The sequence below is a fragment of the Chanos chanos genome, chromosome 1 (genome assembly GCF_902362185.1).
Source record: "Chanos chanos chromosome 1, fChaCha1.1, whole genome shotgun sequence".
Lineage (NCBI taxonomy): Eukaryota > Metazoa > Chordata > Actinopteri > Gonorynchiformes > Chanidae > Chanos > Chanos chanos.
The window spans coordinates 32,957,312-32,979,896 of record NC_044495.1 but is presented as its reverse complement, the minus strand read 5'-3'; the positions used below and the strand labels follow the sequence as shown (position 1 = coordinate 32,979,896).

The following is a 22,585-nucleotide window of genomic DNA, read 5'->3' as shown; positions in this document are numbered from 1 at the left end:
AGTGAAATCTGTGTGAGTGTACTGTGAAATATAGACTCTCAAATATGATTGCAGTTGTATTTCTTTTGAAAAGCATTGTATTTATCATCCCTCCTGTTAGTTTCATTTGTATTTATTTCATTAAAGTAAACTTCAGAAACGTTGTTCATGTGCTGATTTTCGCTTTCATCCTGAGATCTGCCGATACTTTGCGTTTTGATTATAATTTAGATCTTACACATGTAGTTTCATCATGAGGATCGTACTGTCTACATTTTCACAATATCGGTTTTAAATTTCCCTCGTACCAAGGAAGTGAGCACTTTGAATTCTCAACGGTTTGCGTGAGACGTGAACGTTGGTATTTTGAACATACCGGCTGCCGTAGATTAGGTGACGTAAGATCAATCTCAATGTTCATTGGTTGGTTTCAATAGTCGCGGGCTACTTGAACTGAGACAGCAACAATATCATAGCACGGTCTGAAAAGCAATAAGGTAGTGAATGGGGATTCATAGTGCACATTGAACAGTTTGATGGAGTGCTCGGGCAAAGCTTAGCTTATCAGCATGGCATTTTTCGTGTAGTTTAGGACGTCGCTGTTGTTTTAGCTTTTCGCTTTATCAGATTTGCTGCAGTGTTTGCTTGCCACTTTACCCAATATTATTTTAGGTTGTTTTGTTCTTCCGACTAGCAACAGTACGATTCTTGCTTTTTTAAAAGTTAGTTCTTGTATTATCTCCTGTTCAAATGAGCATCGTCAGAAATGCCAGTCGATGCCTAAATATTTAAGTTTGAACTGGTTGCTTTGTTTTTGTTCGAATTTTATATAGTAGCAACAAGTCTTGCAGGCCGTATAGATACACTATTCCTCAACAGTCAGGACAATGTCAGCTTTCAGCCAAGCACAAGGAAATGGAGTTCATGCCTTAGCTAAAGCGAGCCAAAATCAAGAAAACCTACTACCGAGGTTACGAGCCACGTCCAAAAACGTGGTGGAAAATCAAGAAAATGTTCAGCCTAAACCTGGAAACAGGACAGTTCTGGGGCCTTTGGAGAGCAATCAGTGCAAACAACCCACCCTGCGCGGCACAAAACAGGTTGGTTGGTTACTAGCCATCTTACCGGTTAGCGTAAGTATATACATGAGAGACTTAAGCCCTTGTTCTATCTGGAAAGAACCATTTAATTCTAAGCGAAGAAATCTATTGAACTTATTTCATTTAATTATGTTCTAAACAACATATCGTCCGGTAGCTCGACCACAGTTTCAGATTTTTCCAGTACCACCTCTGCAATACCGATGCCATGCAGTACGTTGACAAGCTAGTAATTAGGCTAAATAACCGGATCGAATGCTTTTTTGGTTTGTACTCCATCGTCAGTAATTGCACGATTCATAATGACACTTGTGTCAGGACGGTTGCAAACGAGGGAAAATGCCTAGTTTGCGAATTTTAAATGTCCCAAGGTGGAGTTCCCACTCAGCTAGACCGCCATTTTACGCCATTGTAAACTCATCGCGTCCTTAAACTAGCTTGACTGCTAATGTCGTTTACATTTTCCACAAAGATATTATAATATCTATCTGTCATATGTACACTTTAACAGCCTCAAATTATTTTGACTGATCCATTAATATGTGGCGCGCTACATTGTCTAATTGCACTAGATGAGCTCGTTGGCTATGTAGCCTCAGGGACCTAGTGATAACTACCTCTGAATGCTAACAGTTTTTAGCGTGACTTGAACCACCTCTCTGTCATTGATAGACCTCATCCCAACCATTTTCCTGTAAATCCGAAGATTATGGCAAAAGCTTTGCAGAAAAAGCGGCCGCCAAACCGGCAGGTTTTCAGATCCATGTTGATGAACCTGATGGAGCATGTTCCAAGAAGCAAGTGTCCAACAAAAAAGCCCCCATGGATTTCTCTCCCCTGACATTAAATCCCACAGTAACACGTCTAAGACAACCACTGGCCACAATTGATTTGCCCATGGATATGAGCGCTGGTAAGCATGTAGAAATGCACACTGGTACACTATTATTCTTTTTAAACTGCTGGATAACGTTTTAATCTTATCTCTGCAGACTCTCCCATGGATATGTCAATTGTTGATGGAGAGGAGAAGTCAGTGAATGTGAATGAGGCCACTGACTATGCTGCAGAAATACACTCACACCTGAGGGACATGGAGGTGATTTGAGTTTGTCTTGACTGCTGCTCCAAAATGACTGTCTTCATTACCCCCAAATTATAAGTTGGACCTCCTAATGGGAGAAATAGCCACACTGGATGAGTAATCACATGAGTGGGGAACACTGAGCTGGATAGCTTTGTATCATAATATGGGGTTGGTCACCAGCCCCTGTAGCATAAGGGGGCTGGTGAAATACTTTACTTGGGTAAGAATCTTCTCGAATGTTTTAAATATTTCTTTGTCTCTGTAGGTGAAGTCAAGGCCAAAGGCTGGCTACATGAAGAAGCAGCCTGACATAACCAACAGCATGCGTGCCATCCTGGTGGACTGGCTGGTAGAGGTGGGAGAGGAGTACAAGCTTCAGAACGAGACACTGTACCTGGCTGTCAACTATATCGACCGTTTCCTGTCTTCCATGTCCGTTTTGAGGGGGAAGTTGCAGCTGGTCGGGACTGCAGCGATGCTGCTGGCTTCGTAAGTATCACTGTGGTCACCGCCATGATACTAGGTGCCGAATTCATTCCTGACCTTTGATCAGTGTAACTCAGGCCTCTGCTCTGACTGCAGGAAGTTTGAAGAGATCTACCCCCCAGAGGTGGCAGAGTTTGTTTACATCACTGACGACACCTACACGAAGAAACAAGTGTTACGAATGGAGCATCTGGTGCTGAAAGTCCTTTCTTTTGATCTGGCCGTGCCAACAGTCAATCAGTTTCTCACCCAGTACTTCCTACATCAGCCTGTCAACAATAAAGTGGAAAGCTTGTCAATGGTGAGAAACTTTAGGGGTTTTTTTTTGTTTGTTTTTTTAGTTTGTGAATATGGTGTTTGTTTATTTCTATCTTTGTTTGTTTTCAGTTTCTTGGAGAGCTTAGTCTAATTGATTCTGATCCTTACCTGAAGTATCTTCCATCTCAAACGGCTGCTGCTGCCTTCATTTTGGCAAATCACACTATCACTGGTGGTTCATGGGTAGGTTTGGAAGTGTGCTTATTGTCCAAGTTTAATTAAAGTGGTGACCCTGAAGAGAAACCTCATAAAGCAGTCTGAAATCTGTTCAGAGAAGGACTTGCTTTGTTCTATGCTTTTGACCCTGTTAACTTTTTTTTTTTTTCCTTCCCCTGTTTATCATGGTTTACAAATTTGAGTTTGCCAAACTCTTGATGTAATGTAATTTTTTTTTTTGATCTGCTTTTTTCAGTCAAAGGCACTGGTTGAAATGACTGGCTACACATTGGAGGACCTCATGCCATGTATCCTTGACTTACATCAGACCTACCTCAATGCTCCACAGCATGCCCAGCAGGCAGTCAGGGAGAAATACAAGGGCCCCAAGTAAGTAAACCCATATTGATTGATGGCTTATACATAGAAGTAAATAAACACAAGTTAGGTGGGCGACACATTGAAACTGAATCTTATCGTGCATTACTGTCCTTTTTTTCTAAAGATTTGTAGACCTGGAAGACAAACCCACCATACCATGTGATTGTCGACCTAACTTTTAGCTTTTTGCATGCTTCACTTTAACCATTTGTTGAGCACCTGAGTGTGAAGTAATCTTGTCTCTTTCATCCATTAGGTACCATGAAGTCTCCCTCATTGAACCCCCAGCCAAGCTAATGTTGGTTTAATTTTGTCCCCATTTGCCCTATTCCGACTTTTTGTAAACATTTATTTTTTTACGAGGTGTTGCATATCCCCAGAACTTCAATAACTGAAACCATAGCCTGAATTTGGGATGTGGTGCGATTAAAATGCTTTTTATGTAAATTTTATATGCGTAGTCCAAGTGGACTGCTTTTTAAGCTTACACATTTGTACAGCAGTTAATGAAACATGGTTTAATTTGTTTTTCCTACTGAGACAGTGGTTGACTTTACACATTTCAAGCTGCAAAGTTGTTGTTTTTTTTTTTGTCCAAACAGCGACATCTAATAAAACTGCCACTTGTTTTACACACGTCTTGTAAGTTTTTGGATGCAATTTTAGTGTTTTGAGTGAAACTGATTGATTTAAAGCCATTATCGTTGGTGCCTCAGTCACTGACTTTTATGATCGCTTTGTTTTGGCATACTGTTCCAAAGTCAGTTGTGCCATCAATCCTGAATCTGGGATCCTGTTCTGAACAAATAAAACTAAGTTTCATTATAAGAAGGTTTCAGAGAACTGGAACAATGTTAAACCAGCCTGGTTGAGAGCATGAGTGGGGACAAAAGTAATTGGAGCTCTATGAAGATTAAAACAATCATTCCAGGGTGTTTGGTCTTATGTGGAATGTCACAATGGAAAGAACTGCAATACCCGCAATGAAAATATGGTCAGCCTGTCTAGTGGCACATAAGAGCAAGCAAATAGCTACTAAGTTTGTAACTCAGCAAGCACGAAAGATATGATGCTGGGATTTGTAATCTCATGTATTACAAAATAAAGTACTTTACAAGTACTGTACCGACTGCAAAATTGCCATCTTATCAATGACATTGTGTGGACATCTTGATCCAAATGTGAGGAAGCCAGTCATGTGCTTTCATCACATATCTATCATAACTCAAAGTGACAACCTAAGGTTAAGCAACTGTTGGACAGCACACAAGAAAATGGTAATCTTTCGCAGGTTGGATCTGGTTGCATGACAATGTTTCACAATTTAAAAGATGCAGTCTACTGAATTTGAAGGTCATCCATTACATGTGCAATTACACATTCATAAAGTTTTGAAAAGGGCTCTTGATATTACAGAGGCAGTTTATAATTAAGTTAAAGACCTTAAAATGTTGAACAACTGCATGCCAATAAAACTGAATACTCATAAAATCCTATGGCGAGCTATCAATTGACATCACATCCGAGACATTTTTTAAAAATGTTAACGCTGAAAACAATACAGCTCTAAAAAACAAAGTTGTGAATTAGTTATCAACTTTATTGATTTCATTCCTCTACGCAAACATGGTTATCAACAGAGAAATAATAAATATGTTGAACAAATGACAGCATGCCTTGAATGACTAGGTGATGTCATCTACAAAACTTACTGATAAGTGGGGGTCTAGACTGGGATTTCACCCTTTGCATTCATAGCAACAATATTGAGAGTTGCATAAGGCATACAAAAAGGGAAATTGCGGCAAGCTGTAGATTTTTCATTAACAACACAAAGTCATTCAGCCATACACAGATCAGGAATTTTCAATCAACAACTTAAAAAAAAAAAAATTCTAAAATATTTAATAGATATCCATAGATAGTCAACATTTGGCTTCTCCTCAATTCAGTCTCAGTAGGGCATTGGTTTACAATGTCTTACTCTCAGCAGGGGATCTACTTGGAAGAGATAACAATTAACAATCAAAACCAAAAAAGTTTTAAGACAAAGAACAGCTCACAGTAAGTTTACAATTTAAACACAGAGCAATAAAGTATAAAAACAGAATAGGTAGAGACAATCTAGCTGGAGCATACACAAATACAGTAATCTCATTCTCCAGCACAACGTGGTTTCTTAAAGGGGGAGAAAAAAAAAATGAAACAACCTTAATGATGACTATATGCTCTATAATTTATTTAAATACCTAAATCTGTTTTAATTCCAACATACATAATTAATGGCTGAGTATAAATAATCCCTCAAACATACAAATAAAGGTACCACCATTACAATTGTTTGAGCACTCTAGTGTTGACTGACGTTCATCCTTTCTCTCTTCCTCTCTGAACCATGGCTTCCATTTCGTCTGGTACAGTTCGGTTTCAGTGAAGCCGTGCCAAAAGAGCCACAACATTCAGTGCATTGAGGGTTAAAAACAGCTGATGAGGTGAACAGGAACCAGCTCTGAGCTTGCAGAGGATTCTCTGTCATGCTTGTCAGTCTGACCTGGGACACCTGTTGTGTGTGTTGAGTGAGTGTGAGAGTGTGTGTGTGTGTGTGTGTGTGTGTGGAGAGGAGATGTTTAAACGCCAGTGGGGGCCAGGCGGCTGATAAAGGCGATGCTATTAAGACACATCCTCCTGAAGAATGCGGGACACGCCGGCTTCATTATTAAATGTTCCACCAGGATTCTCAGCTCCGTGAACAGGGTACTGAGGGACAACATTACACAGGTGTTTAAGCAAACCGGGGTAAGCAAGGGCAGAAAATATCTACAAATTAAATCTTGAAGCAAAACTGCTCCAGAGTTCGTTTGTTTTGTTTTTCTTTAAATTTCACACAGCATTCATTTCTAATACAGAAATAGAAGTCTTTCAATTTGGTGTTAAAACTACAGGATACGTAGCAAAAAAGTGAGCTCACACACAAAAGTACAGCTAGATAATTGATCTGCATGTGGTATTCAGAAAGCCTACCGGCAATATGGATTTCTTCTTGAGGCATAGCGCAGGGTTAGAAATCTGTAGTAAATGAAAGGCTGTAGCAGGCTTCCCTGGCCACTGTCAACACACCAAAACAATGCCGTTATCACCACACCATGTATGAGAATTGCATTAACACCACGTTAATAAAACCTGCCAAACAACTTCTACAGAGACTAACCATACTTAAATGGCCTTTGATTGATTCATCATTCAGAATAACATGCGAGAATGGTCAGAAGGTCAGAAAAAGGAAAAATAAAACCCTGAAATAAAGTGTCATGACTGGTCCAAGCATCAGAAGAACTTCTAGTGTCTGATCTAAGCCTAGATAAAGCAGGTAACAGAACGCAAACGTACCTGAAAAGCATAAAGACTGTGGCGGGCATTAGGAAGATCTCGTTGCAGGCAACAAACTTGAGAATGTTCTGCTGATTAGCTGTGAGCTTGTTCAGGAAATTCCTCACAAACGCGAGGCTGTCGGGACCCATCGTCTGGATTCAAAAGCAAAAGATGAGTCTGACGTGAAGTGCGAGTGTCATCCACCACAACAACTGCATTACGGTTACAGACTGAAACACATCGACTGTGATCATGCTTAATGAATGGAGAGAACAGACAGCATGAGGTACTTACGTTGAGAACCTTGGTGGTGTAGGTGGTTGCATGGAGCAGGGAAAAGAGGAACACTGGGAAGATACTCACTGATGTCTCGGGTTAAGGAAACGTATCCAGGACATATTCCACGTGACAACCCTGAATGACGACAGGGCTGTCCAGAAGTTGTGTAATCTCGTAACACAGAAAATTCCCAATACAAGCAAAGCCTTAACCTGACAATGTATGCCTTCTAAATGAAGACAAAGACAAAAAAAATGCAGCTTGAGTGATGTTATATGTTCAAAATATACATTCTCAATAGCTGTCAAACAAAGTTCAGGAATTCTTTCAGCCCAAATTGATAACTCTCTGACAAACTGAATTTATGCCATCATAGCCCAGATATATCTAGAAAGGAACCTTTTTAAATTTCAGAGCTCAAATTGCAGTTTAGTACTGAGTATGAATTTAAAACATGGATAAACCCAGAATTTGGTATCAATAACTGATGTAAAATAAAACAAAAAAAAACCGATGGATTTATTTATGTTGCTAAGTGCTAAGTGTGAACTGAAAAAGTCCCTGAACCCAGAACTTGATACGAATACATGATTTATGATGGAAAAAGTTACAGATATCTTTGTCATGGGCATCATATCAAATTCTTCACAGAATCAGAGCTTAACGAGAGACTAACGCTCAGACTATAGTCACAGGGAGTCTAAAGAGGATACTGGTGATGGGATAGGAGTTGACGAGGATGAGGGAGTAGAGGAGATAGTGGCAGCTGTCCTCCTGTAAGGCCTGGGCCAGGAAGACTCTGCTCAGCTGGAAGTGAGGCAATCTCTGGTGCAGCCGCAGCGCACTGGTCAGAGCGTTGGCCAGCAGCGCCCGCTGGTAAAAATTAGCAGCTGCATGTGGCCTAAGGAAGAGACCGTTACATGAACACACATAATTATGGAAGCATGAGATGACCACAAGTCACATGAAGTTACAGAAATTATAAAATAAGATCAGCTGTCAAGTGAATTCTTTCTCAAACATGTCAGTAAAGCCATAATGGAAGAGAATGACACCATCTTCCCAGAAAAGTGCTCCATGTGAAAGTTCCTCACCCCAGCAAAGGCAGAATGAACATGATGGAGCAGTAGACTGTGAAGAGACGAGAGAGCCACATGGCTGTCTCCAGTTTGTTGCTCAATAAAAATTGCTGCAATACAGGAAAGATTTGTTAAAACTGGACACAAAAGTGTCTTATACGGTTCATGGAATAAATATCTATCCTGGATATCTATAAAGTCCTCTTCTATTAACAAAACAGGCCTTCTATGAACATCAGTCAACTTCCCTGGATATTAATGCAATTAATAGCACTCTCTCTACATCAGTAAACACACTAATAAGATTGTAATGTCAACGAACAGCGAATTTTCACCACCTGAAAGTGGCTGATAACACTGAGAACAGTATGTGGTTTACAAGGTGAACAAATAGCAAATTTTCACCATCTGAAAGTGGAAATGGAACAAAAATGAACTCATGACAGAAGAAAACACTCTAATATTTCAGCTATGATGATAGCGAGATCATGCATTAATCAGTTTCCATTTTGGCTCACCCAAACTAAATTAGATACTCACCGATTATAAATAAGATGTTCTTTTATTTTCTGAACTGACCATGTATTTGAATCGAATGAAAATCTGAACATGGTACTTACCGCCGGACCCATCTGAGGGGGAGGCCGTTGTTCTGTGTCTGCCATCTTTAAACAATCAATCTATCTTCACCCTAAGACACATTCATTTCAGTAAAATGACTGTTCAGTTCAAAGGTTGCAGCCAACATCCTCTGCACATAGTAACAATATGAACAAGGAGTTAATATGTATGAAGCTTTAAAAAAAGAACGAGAAAGAGTCCAGCTTAATAAATTAAACTTTCACAGCTATGCCTGAACAGGTATTGCAACAGTATTTGACTGGGTTTGTAGTACACATTACTGCAGGGGAATGTACGGGCTTGAGTCCCTACAGTAAGAGTAGGGAAAGCAAATGAATCACAACTGAGCATTTTTCTGGACATAAGAAACACATCACCATCATGCAATGACAACGGTAACCATGGCACTGGTTCACACTACTGTAACCCTATGACAACACATTTTTTATTCTTCATGATGAGAACGACTCAAGGATAGCTGAGTAAGAAATATCGGGTAAATGATGACAAATTCTTTATAGCGTTATAGGAATATGATGATGTAACGAATTCAGACATACAAGTTTGGCAAGTCAATTTGGGATGTCACTCAGCTTCAAACGGAGAATAGTAACACACTTTCCAGTGTGACTGGACAAGTGACGATCTTAGCAAGTCTTAAAACGTTCAGACGCCAATTGAAAGCATGAAATGTGGGGTCAGAAATTAGCATTAGCATGCTAGCTAACACTTTGACAATCATACACACTAACCAGGAAGTTGTCCTCATCAAAGTGATGTCAAGACAATCCAAAAACTGCCTTTCGTTAACGCATTTGACCATCAGGTGACAAAAACGTCGTATGTGAAACAGTTACTTTGGCGAGCTATCATATATTTAGATAAGAGCTAGTAAAGTTGGAGATGTTAAATCGCTGTTGTCATAGAACGATCCAGAAGGTTCTATGTTTAGTCAAGCTAGCCGATCAGCTAGCTCATAGTCATCCACGATAGCTAAGCTAGCAGCAAGTTCCTAGAGCTAACGCTATCTCCAGTAAAAGAGAATTCGCTTGCTAGCCAACACCGGTCGAAATCAAGACATAGTGCTATATTAGCTGTTGATTAGACGTTTTGCGAAGACAGTGTAAGTAAATAATAACTACACCTGTGACTCCTTTTGTGCTCTCAGTTTTCAGTTTTGTTGAGGCAGAAAAGTCATTGACATCAAAACCGCTGGACTGCTCACGCGTTCTCTAAGGAAAATGTACTGATCAGCTGACCTTGCACTATCGAAGGATCAATCTGTTATCGCGATATTTCAAAAGTACTAGACATAGACTGTATGATAAACCAAGCGGATAATATTCTTGCAAATGCAATAAACGTTGGAATACATATATTTTGACAGACTTTTGTAATATTAGAATATGACTGATGAATTACAGAATATGGAAATTGAAAGACCTAAAAAAAAAAAAAAAAACAGAAAACAGAATTTTTGGCCCCGTACTCACGTTTAGATTAAACTGTCATGCTCTAAACTCGGAAGTCACGCAGTACATATTCTTTAGCACTTCAGGTTGCACAGCAGTACAGTATAAAACATGTAATTCGACAAACTTATTGTTGTTTGACTTGCTCAGGGTATCAGTTTTCAAGCATACATGTGTTATCACACCAATGTAAGCAACTATGGCGCATTTAATGGTCCCCATAACATTTACTACGAGTTAAATGAAAGAATGTATTTTTAAACTGTTTTTATCCAAAGCGCGCGCGCAAACACACACACACATTAATTTATGTTAATTTATCCATTAACCATACAGATATTTATCCATGCAACGCTTGTTAACTCAAACACGTATTATAAAAAATATTACAATATAACAGTATAATTACAATATACAGTAGCCCACAAAAGATGAACCCGACAGCCAGCAGCTGCTGAGGGAAGTTGCGTGACTCACTGATATCCGTATGACAATCAAATGCTTTAGTAAATCCATAAGTAGTGATTACAGGAAATACTTTAACTGCAATGAAAACAATTTGTATAAAATCAATATCAACTGTAAAACTCTCTCTCTCTTTTTTTTTAATAACTTACTGAGAAAATCGGGGAATGCACTCCTTACTAGGCTGTTACAACATAGTCGTGGAATTGCCACTGGTTTAGTTTGTTTACATGAGCAGTAGAGGGCGCATCTACCACAGAAAAGTGGCATTACAGTTGACCGTTAGAGGACCTAAATACGGCTAAATTTTTCAAGGCTTTCTACCTCTAACATGCTTTCTGTTTCCACTTTGCACCCAGCAATAGTTGTGTCACAGAATTGGCAAATATAACTTTACACAAACAACAACTGCAGGAACAGGTAAAACCTTATCCATAATGCGCTTAAATACCTTATGTCAAATTACTGTGCTCTGCTGTCACTGTGGGCAGAATGTAACACAGCAGTAGGACCACAGCTCAGAGAGCCTTACAGCAGTGCTGTTGTGGTAGTACTGGTGAAGTGTGTTATTGCAGTACAGTAGAACTGCATTATCCTTACACAGCACAAGCATAGTTTATTATCATATGATTACCTAAAAACAATGTAAATCACATGGATGCATTGGATATGCATATGCATTGTATCTGTGAGTATTTGCAATTTTTTTTTTATCACACCACAATATATTCAGGTCAATCACAATTTTCTTATAACTTAAACATTTGTTGGAATGATGGATAGAGAGGCCCTCTGGCCTGATCTGTAGCCAAGGCTACGTGGACCAGCAATGCGGTTCTATATTTGGCCACAGGAGGGCTGTAAAACACAGTTTAGAGCAGGTGATCCTTCTGAATGAAGTTATACCATATGATTGTCAGGATGGAAAGATCATTCATATTGGGCCCATTGCATTCAAATAATTTAAATATATCATATTAAAGATCAGAATCATTTACTTCTATACACACAAAATGTGGCTCACTGTTTCGGTGATGAATTTTCAGGTCCTTGTTTGTGACCTGTTTATTTGTGGACAACTAGAGTGACCTTATATACCTGAAAGAATTCAGCATCAGTCTATGACATGAAAAAAACATTCAGTAACTCTCTCTTTTGTAGTTTTGCTATTTTCAATGGAAGCATGCAATGTAGGCAATCATCAGCACTTTCCATGTGCAAACTTTTATGGGCTCATCCACAAACATTAGAGGTACTTAAAGAGATATTGCCGTTCCACATATCTGTTTATCTTAATTGTATTTGAGTATCTTCAGCACACAGTTCTATACTGCACAGAGCTCTGTAGACGCATAATTGTGATGTGACTCGGTTGAGACAGACAAAGCAAGAATACCTGATTAAGTCACTGCTTCTTTAAGACTGAAATGAAGTGCAAATGTAAAACCATGCTGGTTGACATTCCCAAAAAAATCACACAAAGGTCCTTTGTAGCTTTAGTTTACCCATTTCAGTTATCAAATGTGGGAGACAGGAAAATTGAGATGTCTTGGGGCTAAGGACTAGTCACTCAAAACTGATGCATATCTGCATATACGAGGTCTAAAGTTTTTGGATATATTTTGGATACATGTTTTTAGGATGATGTTTCTAGAGAGCACACTGAGAAAGTGATTTAACTTAAACATCCCTATTGGTGACACAAAGTTAATGAGATTACAGCCATTATTGCTTAGTAAACTGATTATCTGGGCAAAAGTAAATTTATTTGTATGGTATGGACCTAATGTTATTGAGAAACATTTCAGATACACTTTTTGTTTTGTGGTTTTCCTCCAGTAATATAGCGAAAGTCTCTGAATGCCTACAGTATTTAGAGATAAACCAAGAGGGACAGCGCATAATTAAGTTAATCAAATGTTGTAACTTTTAATAGTGCTTTGAAAACTGAACATACATGTATATGAACATATACGAGACAGTATGCTACACAGGCTCTTATAAGGTATGCTCATTTTTCAAGAAATTTCGGTCGGTCGTCTCTGAGCCTATGCCCCGGAGTCGGAGTCAGCACTGGGCGGCTGTGGGATGGCAAACGCGCTTCTGATTGGCTCTCGGGCCTGCTCCGCTTTCCCGTTTATTTTTAGCCATTGGTTAAATTTATAATGCAGCGCGAGCAGGTCGGCGCAGCTCGTGGTCCGTGCGACTGAGAAACTTGGGGGGGCGTCTCAGCTCATCTGCAAGTGCAGCACAGGTCTGCGGCACGAAAGCGGGGGAACAACGAAAAAGAGAAGGCAGGAGAGTGAGAGGAAAAAAAACTGAATCGCTGCGACAAAGTGTGAAAAAAACTTTATCGCACATTAAAGCGGTGCGATTTTGTATCAGTGATAGTGCTGTCCTCATCCAACGCAGAGTTTCAGATAAAACACGCACCAAAAGGCGTCCTAAATGGCCAGCCCAGGTTCAGATGCTGGACGACATCTAGGCTTGCATCTGCAACATACTCATACCGAGTCAGCCTCAGAACCCGCCGTTCGCGAGGCGCAGAGATGGATTGAGGTGAGTGCCAATCTCGACATCAGACATTATGTCTCGGTGTGAACGTGCGTCAGCGTAACGTCTTTTTCATTGTATCCTCACTCAGTCGTAAAAATACTGCAGATAAACTAGTCTCTCTCTCTGTTTTTGAGCTGAGCAAAATTTTGTCAATGTTGTGACGACTATTAAAAGCGGAGGATGTTGCCACTGAAGTATTAATTGTTTTAATAGAGCTTGGGGAAAGGTAGTAATGGTCACCTGTTGAAAATGGTCACCTTCACAACATTAGACTTCATTCCAGCTTTAAGTGGAGCGTTGATGGTTGCGTTTGGAATGTGTTGTAGGGGACAATAACGGGACAAACACAGCGTAGCATACATACAATAAGCGCTACGTTACACTTGACTTTCAGCTGCATCCAACAGTGTGGTTGAACAACATTGCTATCTACAATGGGCAAGCATACCAGTGGACACACGAGAGGGCCTAGTTTGATGTTGCCTGCCTGTATGCACCAAACTATAACAAAATTGTAGACAATAAAAGAAATAACAGGCAGATGTCCACGGGTATTGCGGATGCCATACCGTTACTTAAAGGCAGTTGATGTACCATTCTCTGCTGAAATATCAATGAGACTTTAAACAAGAGACTGTGCATCTGCATCTACTTGGCTGCCTTAGATGATCAGACAATTTGTCATCTTGTTTCTCCAGCCCTCAACTAATGAAGACATTTAACACAAGAGAGCTAAACTATTTTACCAGCCCCTTTCCAATACTCCATTTACTTCAGCGCTCTCACTGAATAATGTATGATTCTTAACGTTGAACTGACTTTAACTTGACTTTTCCTTCTGCTAGTCCTGCCGAATGCCAGAGGTCAAAGGAAACATGCCAAGTTAATAAAATGAGGGTTCTCTCTTCTAACTGTTCTTGTGCAATAGAAATGTTTTATGTTTTCGTAGCGTTACGGGAGGGTTCCCATGAGTCTTGTCAACCATCCATTCTTGCTACCGCAGCCAATAGTCCCACAAAACCCATAACAGACCAGACAAACGTAATTCTGAGAGCAATATGAATCCCATTATACAGCATAGGCTAGATTATCAGCTGCATCAGAATGCAGCTGAACAGGAGGAATGTTAAGTCACTTTTAGAGCTCCTTTACTTTCTCATTTCAGTTGATGATTTCTATTTCTTACATCAGGTTGGCTTTGGCTCACAGGGTTGTTTGTTCCTAAACTCCTGTCATTTCAGGTAGTCATGCCAGTGCCAAAATACCACAAATAACTGTTTATTCAGAAAGCACACGCCTCAGCTAGGGGCTAGGCTTAGTGCTTTTGTAGTGAAACTCAATGTGGCAAAGCCTATTGCTTTGTCTCCTTTGTATCTCTTTATTGGGATCTCTGCATGGAGATAGAAGCATTTACAGGGGTGTTTGTTTCTGACTGTACCCTTCAATAAAAAATCATTTATTATTCATTTGTGCTTTTGTTGGTGATTTACCCACTCGTGCAAATGTGTATAGACATACTCCTTTTTATGATCTATCATCACATTGTTTGAAGTTTCTTTGTGGTAATTATATGATTTTTTTTTTTTTTTTCGGATGAAATACAGCTCACTCGTGACCTGCATGGATGCCAAATATCCTTTTGGTGGTGTTATTTTCGGTGTGGTGAAAGGTCATTTGGATTGACGTTAGAAAATATTCTGTCATGTTTGGGCAGTTTGTTGACTTGTTATGAGTTGTCTGTTATTGAAAAATGTTCTCAGAGCACTATAGAGAACTAATGGTGCTTGTGATCGTCCTCAAGAGAAAAAAAAAAATAAAATAAACTGCTTTTTTAATGGTAAATCTTTCCTTTTGATTGTATCCCATAACGCTTTTCCATGCACGTCACGACTAGCAACAGCAGACAGCAGACAGAACTTTCAGCCAGTGACAGGAGACAGGGACCTGTTTCTCAGTATGTCTCAGTGACAAAAGACAGGGACCTGTGTCTCAGTATGTCCCAGTGACAGGAGACAGGGACCTGTGTCTCAGTATGTCTCAGTGACAGGAGACAGGGACCCCTGTCTCAGTATGTCCCAGTGACAGGAGACAGGGACCTGTGTCTCAATATGTCTCAGTGACAGGAGACAGGGACCTGTGTCTCAGTATGTCTCAGTGACAAGAGACAGGGACCTGTGTCTCAGTATGTCTCAGTGACAGGAGACAGGGACCTGTGTCTCAGTATGTCCCAGTGACAGGAGACAGGGACCTGTATCTCAGTATGTCCCAGTGACAGGAGACAGGGACCTGTGTCTCAGTATGTCTCAGTGACAGGAGACAGGGACCTGTGTCTCAGTATGTCCCAGTGACAGGAGACAGGGACCTGTGTCTCAGTATGTCCCAGTGACAGGAGACAGGGACCTGTATCTCAGTATGTCTCAGTGACAAGAGACAGGGACCTGTGTCTCAGTATGTCTCAGTGACAGGAGACAGGGACCTGTGTCTCAGTATGTCCCAGTGACAAGAGACAGGGACCTGTGTCTCAGTATGTCTCAGTGACAAGAGATGGGAACCTGTTACACTTACAAATACCAAAACTCAGAGGCCTCTTTTACGGGAACTTCCAAGTCATAAATAAAGTTTTCTAGTATGAATGAGTATATCCTATGAGGATGCACTCTGTAACAGTTGCTAAGCTGAGGATGTGCCATTCCTTGTTTACACAGTGTATTTACATTACAGTTCACTGCACATATCCTCAGAGACTTGTCTTTGTCAGTTAGACTGTGTTTTAATTGGTTGGAGAGTTAACATGAGGTCCATACTCACTGTTATGTGCTTACACACAGAGATGATGATTATCATTCACTTAGCAACTGCGCAGTTACCAGAACTCCAGATTGGCGTACACATTGTTACTTTTGCTTAGTCATTGCTTTGTTGATGGTTACCTGTTTGTGATTGATAAACTGATTCAGTTTCAAAAACAAAACGTGGTTGTCCCCATAATTTTACAGTTGTGATGTAATCTTCTTTTGGTCTCATTTAAATTGATCTCAGATTCTCTCTGACTTCTGACTTGAGACCGCCAGCCGGCTCTTCTCAGCATACATTGTAAGAAGGAGCTGTTGTTTTTTTCCCCAGTAATCTTATGTATCTTTATGTACTTTTATGAGCTTTTCATAAGATTGCAACAGTTTGTTTGTTTGTGTCATGCAAATAAAACTGTATGTGTAGAAATGTGTGTCTGTGAGTGTGTGTGTGTGTGTTTGTGTGTGTGTGTGTGTGTGTGTGTGTGTCTCCAGCATATCTCAGCTGTCAGGTCCATATGATGGCATGACAGTTGGAGGCTGGAGAGGTAAGACAGCCACTCAGACAGCACCCTGGGGCTGTTTTGGAAAACACAGGAGAGATTCTTACAACTTGACTGTCCCACAAGAACATTCTGGGAATTCAGCACATGCAAACCATGTTGATGTGTTTGGGTGTTTGTGTGTGTGTGTGTGTGTGTGTGTGTGTGTGTGTGTGTGTGTGTGTGTGTCTGTGCCTGTGTATCTTTTTTGTTTAGTAATTTTCCACAGATGTTGCAAATCTGTGATCACGGCCAACAAAGATAAAATTTGATTATGTAAAAAAAAAGTGAATAATATTTTGTCTCTTGTACCACACACTCATGCACATGCATACACACAAGCACACACAAAAGCACACGGAGGCATACTGACACACAGATCTCACCAACACAGCAGCACAGGAGCTTTGAAAGGAAGGTGCAAATTGCTAATCCTCTGTTCTCTTAATCATGCCCCATATACGTTTCAAGTTTATTCAGAGCCCAATATCACTATTTAAAGCCTCAAAGGGCTTTACATGCCCACAACAAACAGAACAGGGCAGCACCCCCTGACTTAATCCTCATAGCACCCAAGAAAAAAACTCCCCAAAAACACAGTTGTAACAGGGAAAAAATGGAAGAAATCTTGAGAAGGACCACAGAGAGGAGACCCCTTCCTGGCCAGACAGATGTCTCAAGGATGTAGAAGCTTTTAATGTGCTCAAACTCTTTTAAGTCCTCATGTTATTCAGCATTAAACACACGGACCTGCTATATCTTGTACCCCTCTGAGAACTGTGTGATGACGGTAAATGATTCGACTTCACAGTGACAAACCTTGTTGTTCCAATGAGTAAATTTCACTGCATACTTGTAAGATTGGTTTGTACCAGTTTCGACAAACCACCATAATAAATTTAGGTTTGGCTTAGGTTGAGATTTGTGGTTTTGTGTGACAAATGTAGAACTTTGAGTAATCTAGTTGTTTACGGTTGTGCCTGGGTTATTGAAGGTTTTCTTTAAGGTTTCTCCTGTCTGGAACAGAGACAGCGAGATAAGATGACTCGTCTTTTCCAATGATGGATTTTATATTTCCCCTTTTTTGGGGTTGACTTTAATTTTCAAGTATGCAAGATATTGAATAGGATTCATTCTTCAATGTTTTAGACAGAAATGTAGTCCCATCAGTTTAGTCTCCTGGGGTCTGTCAAAGAAAATATATGCCATGTTTCTGGCAGGGAGGGGGTGGATGGGATAGGGTGTGGGTAGCAGTAGAGGGTGGGAATATGGTTTAAAGGTGGATTAGGATTCCTACAATGACATTTTATTTATTATGTGTTGTTTGAATTGTTGAGTAATTTCATTGAGAATGTTCAGCAAAGTTTATCAATGACAGATATTGACTGAAACATAGAATGCTTAGTTTGGAGTGTGATGCATACGCACTTACGACCCACTTACAACCTGAAAATGGCCATAAGTGGGGCATGGGCGCCGGGTCACGTGACAGAGTGAGAGAGAGAGATAGAGATAGAGAAAGAGAAGAAGGTAGTAAGTGGGACGTTATGGCAGTGGTGCGCTCATGGGAGGTGGACTCTTTCTGCTTCTCAGGGGGAATGCTGGAACCAGCCTACACACACACACACACACACACAGACGTAAGCAGTTCTGTATGTACACCAGAAAGGAACACTTCCACACCCAGAATTATCATCTGTGTACTTGTAAATGAACTTATTTACTCATCCAAAATAAGTTACACACCTGCTTACTTCTGCTGTCTACTGACACACATACAGTCTTTTCACTGAGTGCCACTGTGGCTGTCGGCAGCCGGCCTGCTTTTCTCCTCAGGTTTGCTCAGCATTTGACTAGTAAATGAAGAGTTCCTCTCTCCCCACTCTGGTCAAGCTGTGCTCTAAAAATGGCCTGAAGGAGCATCTGTCCACTGTGTGGTCAGAGGTTCTTGAAGTGTTTTCCCGGGTTCCGTACTGTGTAACAGTATTAACAGCTCCTCAGGCTAAGTCATGTCAGAGCATTTAAGGTAAAGCATCTGAACACATGTGCTATTAAGAACCATCAAAGAAAGGGAGGCTAAAATAAGTATTTGTTAAATGCTTAGTTGTTAAATGTATGTTCATTCTGCACTGTTAAAACCCCAATAAATATATTGGAGAAGATAAGTATTTTGTTAAACACTTTTTTTCATATTGTTAGAATGTTTTATTTGAGAATAATAAGGGGAAGATATTTTTAAAGGTAGCTCTGTCAACTCTATATATGTGTGTGTGTGTGTGTGTGTGTGTGTGTGTGTGTGTGTGTGTGCACGTGTGCGTGTGTGTGTGCGTGAGTTTGCATGTGTGTGTGTGTGTGCATGTGTGCGCGTGCGTATGCATGCGTGTGTGTACGTGTGTGCATGTGTGTGTGTATTTGTGTCTGGTCTGTATCTGTGTGTTTGGAAGGCTGTGCCTGTGGTCTGTGTATTGAGTTAAGGTTCAGGAGGTCTCAGCTCTCATCACATTACTGATTCTGACATCTCTATCAGAGCCCTGCTCAGACTGAGCTGGCTCCTTCCTTCCCCTCTCCACTCTCTTTCTCTCATGCTCTTCTCTCTGTATGCTTTTCCACATTATCAGGTCTTCAGCTCCACACACACACACGCACACACACACACAGACTGAATTGCTCTGATGCTATGTGCAGTGTAGAACAATGCCACCCACCACCATGAATAGATTCTTTCATTGAGGGGCCAGACACACACACACACACACACACACACAAATATTCTAAATCAGATTTTCTCTCTTATCTCTTTTCTCTCACAAACATTTAATCACACATGCATACACACACTCACACACACAGACCCCCACATGAAGTCGTGGTCTCCTCTGCCTACTACATTCCTCAGTGTCTGAGGATTCCAATTCTTGCCTCACACACACACACACACACACACGGACATCCCACGCTGGGTGACAATGAGCACCGTCATTGCTTCTGCAGAGTGACACAATTGGCTCTTAGCTGACCGGCATGTGCTTGGTCATCTCTTCTGCAGCCCACACCTCAATCATCACCATTCTCTCCCTTTCTCTCTACTCCTCTGTTACAAGACTAACTTTGCCAAAGGGTTTTAAAAGACTAGCATGTTTTTTTTCCTCTATTTTACCCAACTATCTAGTTTTTATCCTCTCCTGTAGCCTTGCAGTTCAGTAGTTGTGACATCTGCACTCTAAAGCGGATGAGTTGAGTAGCAGGGCAGCAGGTGAATGAGCTTAACTAGCTCAACTAAGCTCTTTCTCTCTGTGCCTGGTGTTGCTAGCATGAAGCTTACCCTCACGGGCCACAAGCCCTTGATACAGTGCCAAAGATACACACTATATAAATAACTGCTACTGTTTATGATGTACTGAGAGATTTGATTAAACTGGGAACCAGTTCACTACTGGAATAGCTGCGTTTTCCAGTCAAGGTTGTTATTTGTTTTTGTTTTGTTTGTTTTTTTCCCCCCGCAGTTAGTCAGCACAAATGTTATCACGCCTGTCTGTACAGGCAGATTTTACTTTATCTGCTTTCTTTGGAGTTGTAACAGCTCCTGATTGTGGCCTCTCCTGATCTCTGTTTTCTTCTTGGACAATTGTTTTCTCCTCCCGTGCGGCCTTAGGAGGCTGAAGGGGTACGTGAAAAGAGAAAAATCTATTCCTCCGCCGTTCTGACATTCTTTTTCTTAGGCCACGTCTGCATTCTGTCACACCCCCCCCCCCCCCCCCCCCCCCCCCCCCGCCAAATCAGGCCATTCAGGCAAATCCATTTGGGTGTATTAGCATGAGAATAAGTCAGTCTCTCTTCCTGTTCTGCTGTCCCTCACCATTTTTTTTGTTTATATTCTCACCCTTGTCTGTGTCTTAAACCTGTGTTGTGGGTTTCTTTTTTTTTTTTTTAAGCCTGCCACCACCCCTCCAACATGGGAGTCACATCGTACTTTTCTCTCTTTTTTTTTTTTTTTTTTTTGTGTTGTCGGTTTCTGTATCTTGCTTTACCTTCTGGTGTGTCACTGAGCGTGTGAGAGAGAGAGAGAGAAAGAACACTGGCTTTGTAGGAAATGTCACTCTTTCGTGTTTGTGCCTGTTGACTGGGAGGGTTCACCTTTTGTGCCTGGCATTGATGCTGGCCCATTGGAGGATGGGCAACTTCAACACTGTTCTCAGTAAAAGGATTACTTCCCAGCAACATCTCAGGAAGGCTCCATGACAATGACATTGTACGAATTCTCATGCTCTTTGGTGTATAATTGGATTGAATGTAAAATGGAGCTAGTTCCACTCCTGACATTCCTCCCTTTGAACGTCTGGGCTCCCATAGGTGGTGCTTTGGGCCGTGCACCAGGTTCTTTGAGTACACACATGTTGTGGGTGTCCCTGGGTTACACCTGGTAAGTGAGAGAAGCACAGCGTTTTCCAGTAGGAGCGGAATGCCAAGGTTTCCGGCATCGAAGACATAATGGTAATTTGCCATCTTTTGCCTTGAGGCTTTGGTTTCCTTGCAGCGTTTGCACTTCCCTTACGTTGCTCTAGTGGCAGTTTCCTGTCTCTGTGAACTTGGCAGCCTGATATTTGCTAGATGAATCATGCTGGATGATTGACAGGTGCGCGGCCCCTGTCTCTCCTGACGTGACTGAGTGCAGATGTTGAGCAGTAAATTCGTAACCTTTTATTATGTGCTGCAACATATTTGCTCTGAATAAGTTGATGTTCCTGATGAGCACGAGCATGTTTTAAGAGTGACCTTTTGGGATGTGTCATTACGAGGGGGAGTTTGACTCAGAATCCTTCAAAATGGGAACATACAGACTGACAACCTTATCTGTGTTTAGGCTACTAAAGTGTGTTCATAGTGGTGGAGCAGCTGTTTTGGTTTAATAATCTAGCCACACTTGCCGTTCATAACGGAGTTTTATGCTTCTCGTCCTCTCTACGTTCCTGTGCAGTTTTTCTCCACAGTAGGCCATTAGGAATCAAACTTTGCCTTTTTAGCCTTCTTATTAGTTTACATTGGCACAGACTGTTAAACAATCTCAAAACAAACAGCTATGAAGAAGAATTTCCCTGAGCATGGAAAACAGGAGGGACTTTCCTCAGTAGCACCTTTGACCACAAACTTTGCCCAAAACCTTCATGTTAAATAAAACTTTGAAGACATAACTTAAGCTGTAAGGTTAAATTTGAGCTGTTTTTATTACAGGTGCCACCAGCATTCACAGCACCTTGATGTCGGTTTATGACGGCGAGAATTTCATTTCTTTTGGACATATCAGAGTAATGTTCTAGCAGCCAACCTAATGGTGCTTTTGAAATAGTTGTGTTTGATACCGTGGGTTTTATTTTACACAGGCTGCAGCAGTGGGCCTGTAATGCATTGTAATGTCGACTTTACGACCAAGGGTTCAAGTCTAGTGAGAAAATATTGACATCACCTTGACTTGCCCTTGGCCGTGTATAATGCACCACTGGAGGTTCACCAATCTAAATCCATTGAGAGTGCCGTTAGCAGCGTGAATGCTTGGGGGGGGGGGGGGCTTCCTGTCTTTCCCTGAAGGGGATCAGGAGTAATCCTCTTTAATCTGTCCAGCTGGACCCCTCTCTTTTTTTTTTTTTTTTTTGGTCAGAGCATGTTGGCAGGCCCCCAGTCTTGGTCAGCCCCTGGAGAAGATCTGACGAAAGGGTCTTGAGGGACCCACTTAAGAGAGAGCTTTGGTTTTACTTATGATTCATGCGTTTGTGTATCTTTGTGTGTGAATCTGTGAGAAAACAGTTTGATTTCTTTTAACAGATTTTGCGGCTTGTTAAATGGCAGGTCAATGGCCCGTACTCAAGCTTATCTTTGAGATATTTCAAAGAGTTAGAGCATTTTCATTTCCC

The 22,585-nt window shown here is 40.9% G+C and overlaps 3 protein-coding genes across 3 annotated transcripts in view; 2 read left to right on the top strand and 1 right to left on the bottom strand.

Annotated features, from left to right (window-relative positions):
* Nucleotides 1-866: 866 nt before the first annotated feature.
* On the top strand, nucleotides 867-3,815 carry ccna2 (cyclin A2). The gene is made up of 8 exons (XM_030783415.1): nucleotides 867-1,079; nucleotides 1,752-1,992; nucleotides 2,072-2,178; nucleotides 2,432-2,655; nucleotides 2,749-2,953; nucleotides 3,040-3,153; nucleotides 3,383-3,516; nucleotides 3,764-3,815. The coding sequence occupies exons 1-8, from the start codon at nucleotides 867-869 to the stop codon at nucleotides 3,813-3,815; spliced, it is 1,290 nt and encodes a 429-aa protein (XP_030639275.1).
* A 1,299-nt stretch (nucleotides 3,816-5,114) lies between these two features.
* tmem33 (transmembrane protein 33) lies at nucleotides 5,115-10,086 on the bottom strand. Its single transcript, XM_030778264.1, has 8 exons — nucleotides 10,000-10,086; nucleotides 8,855-8,925; nucleotides 8,250-8,344; nucleotides 7,869-8,056; nucleotides 7,171-7,238; nucleotides 6,895-7,028; nucleotides 6,529-6,612; nucleotides 5,115-6,264 (listed from the first exon to the last, which is right to left on the bottom strand). The coding sequence occupies exons 2-8, from the start codon at nucleotides 8,897-8,899 to the stop codon at nucleotides 6,135-6,137; spliced, it is 744 nt and encodes a 247-aa protein (XP_030634124.1). The 5' UTR covers nucleotides 8,900-8,925; nucleotides 10,000-10,086; the 3' UTR covers nucleotides 5,115-6,134.
* A 3,154-nt stretch (nucleotides 10,087-13,240) lies between these two features.
* limch1b (LIM and calponin homology domains 1b) overlaps nucleotides 13,241-22,585 on the top strand; it is a 71,648-nt gene continuing 62,303 nt past the window's right edge. Inside the window, exon 1 of the mRNA XM_030776009.1 lies at nucleotides 13,241-13,351. Coding sequence (XP_030631869.1) covers nucleotides 13,241-13,351 — 111 coding nt within the window. The remainder of the gene's footprint in view (nucleotides 13,352-22,585) is intronic.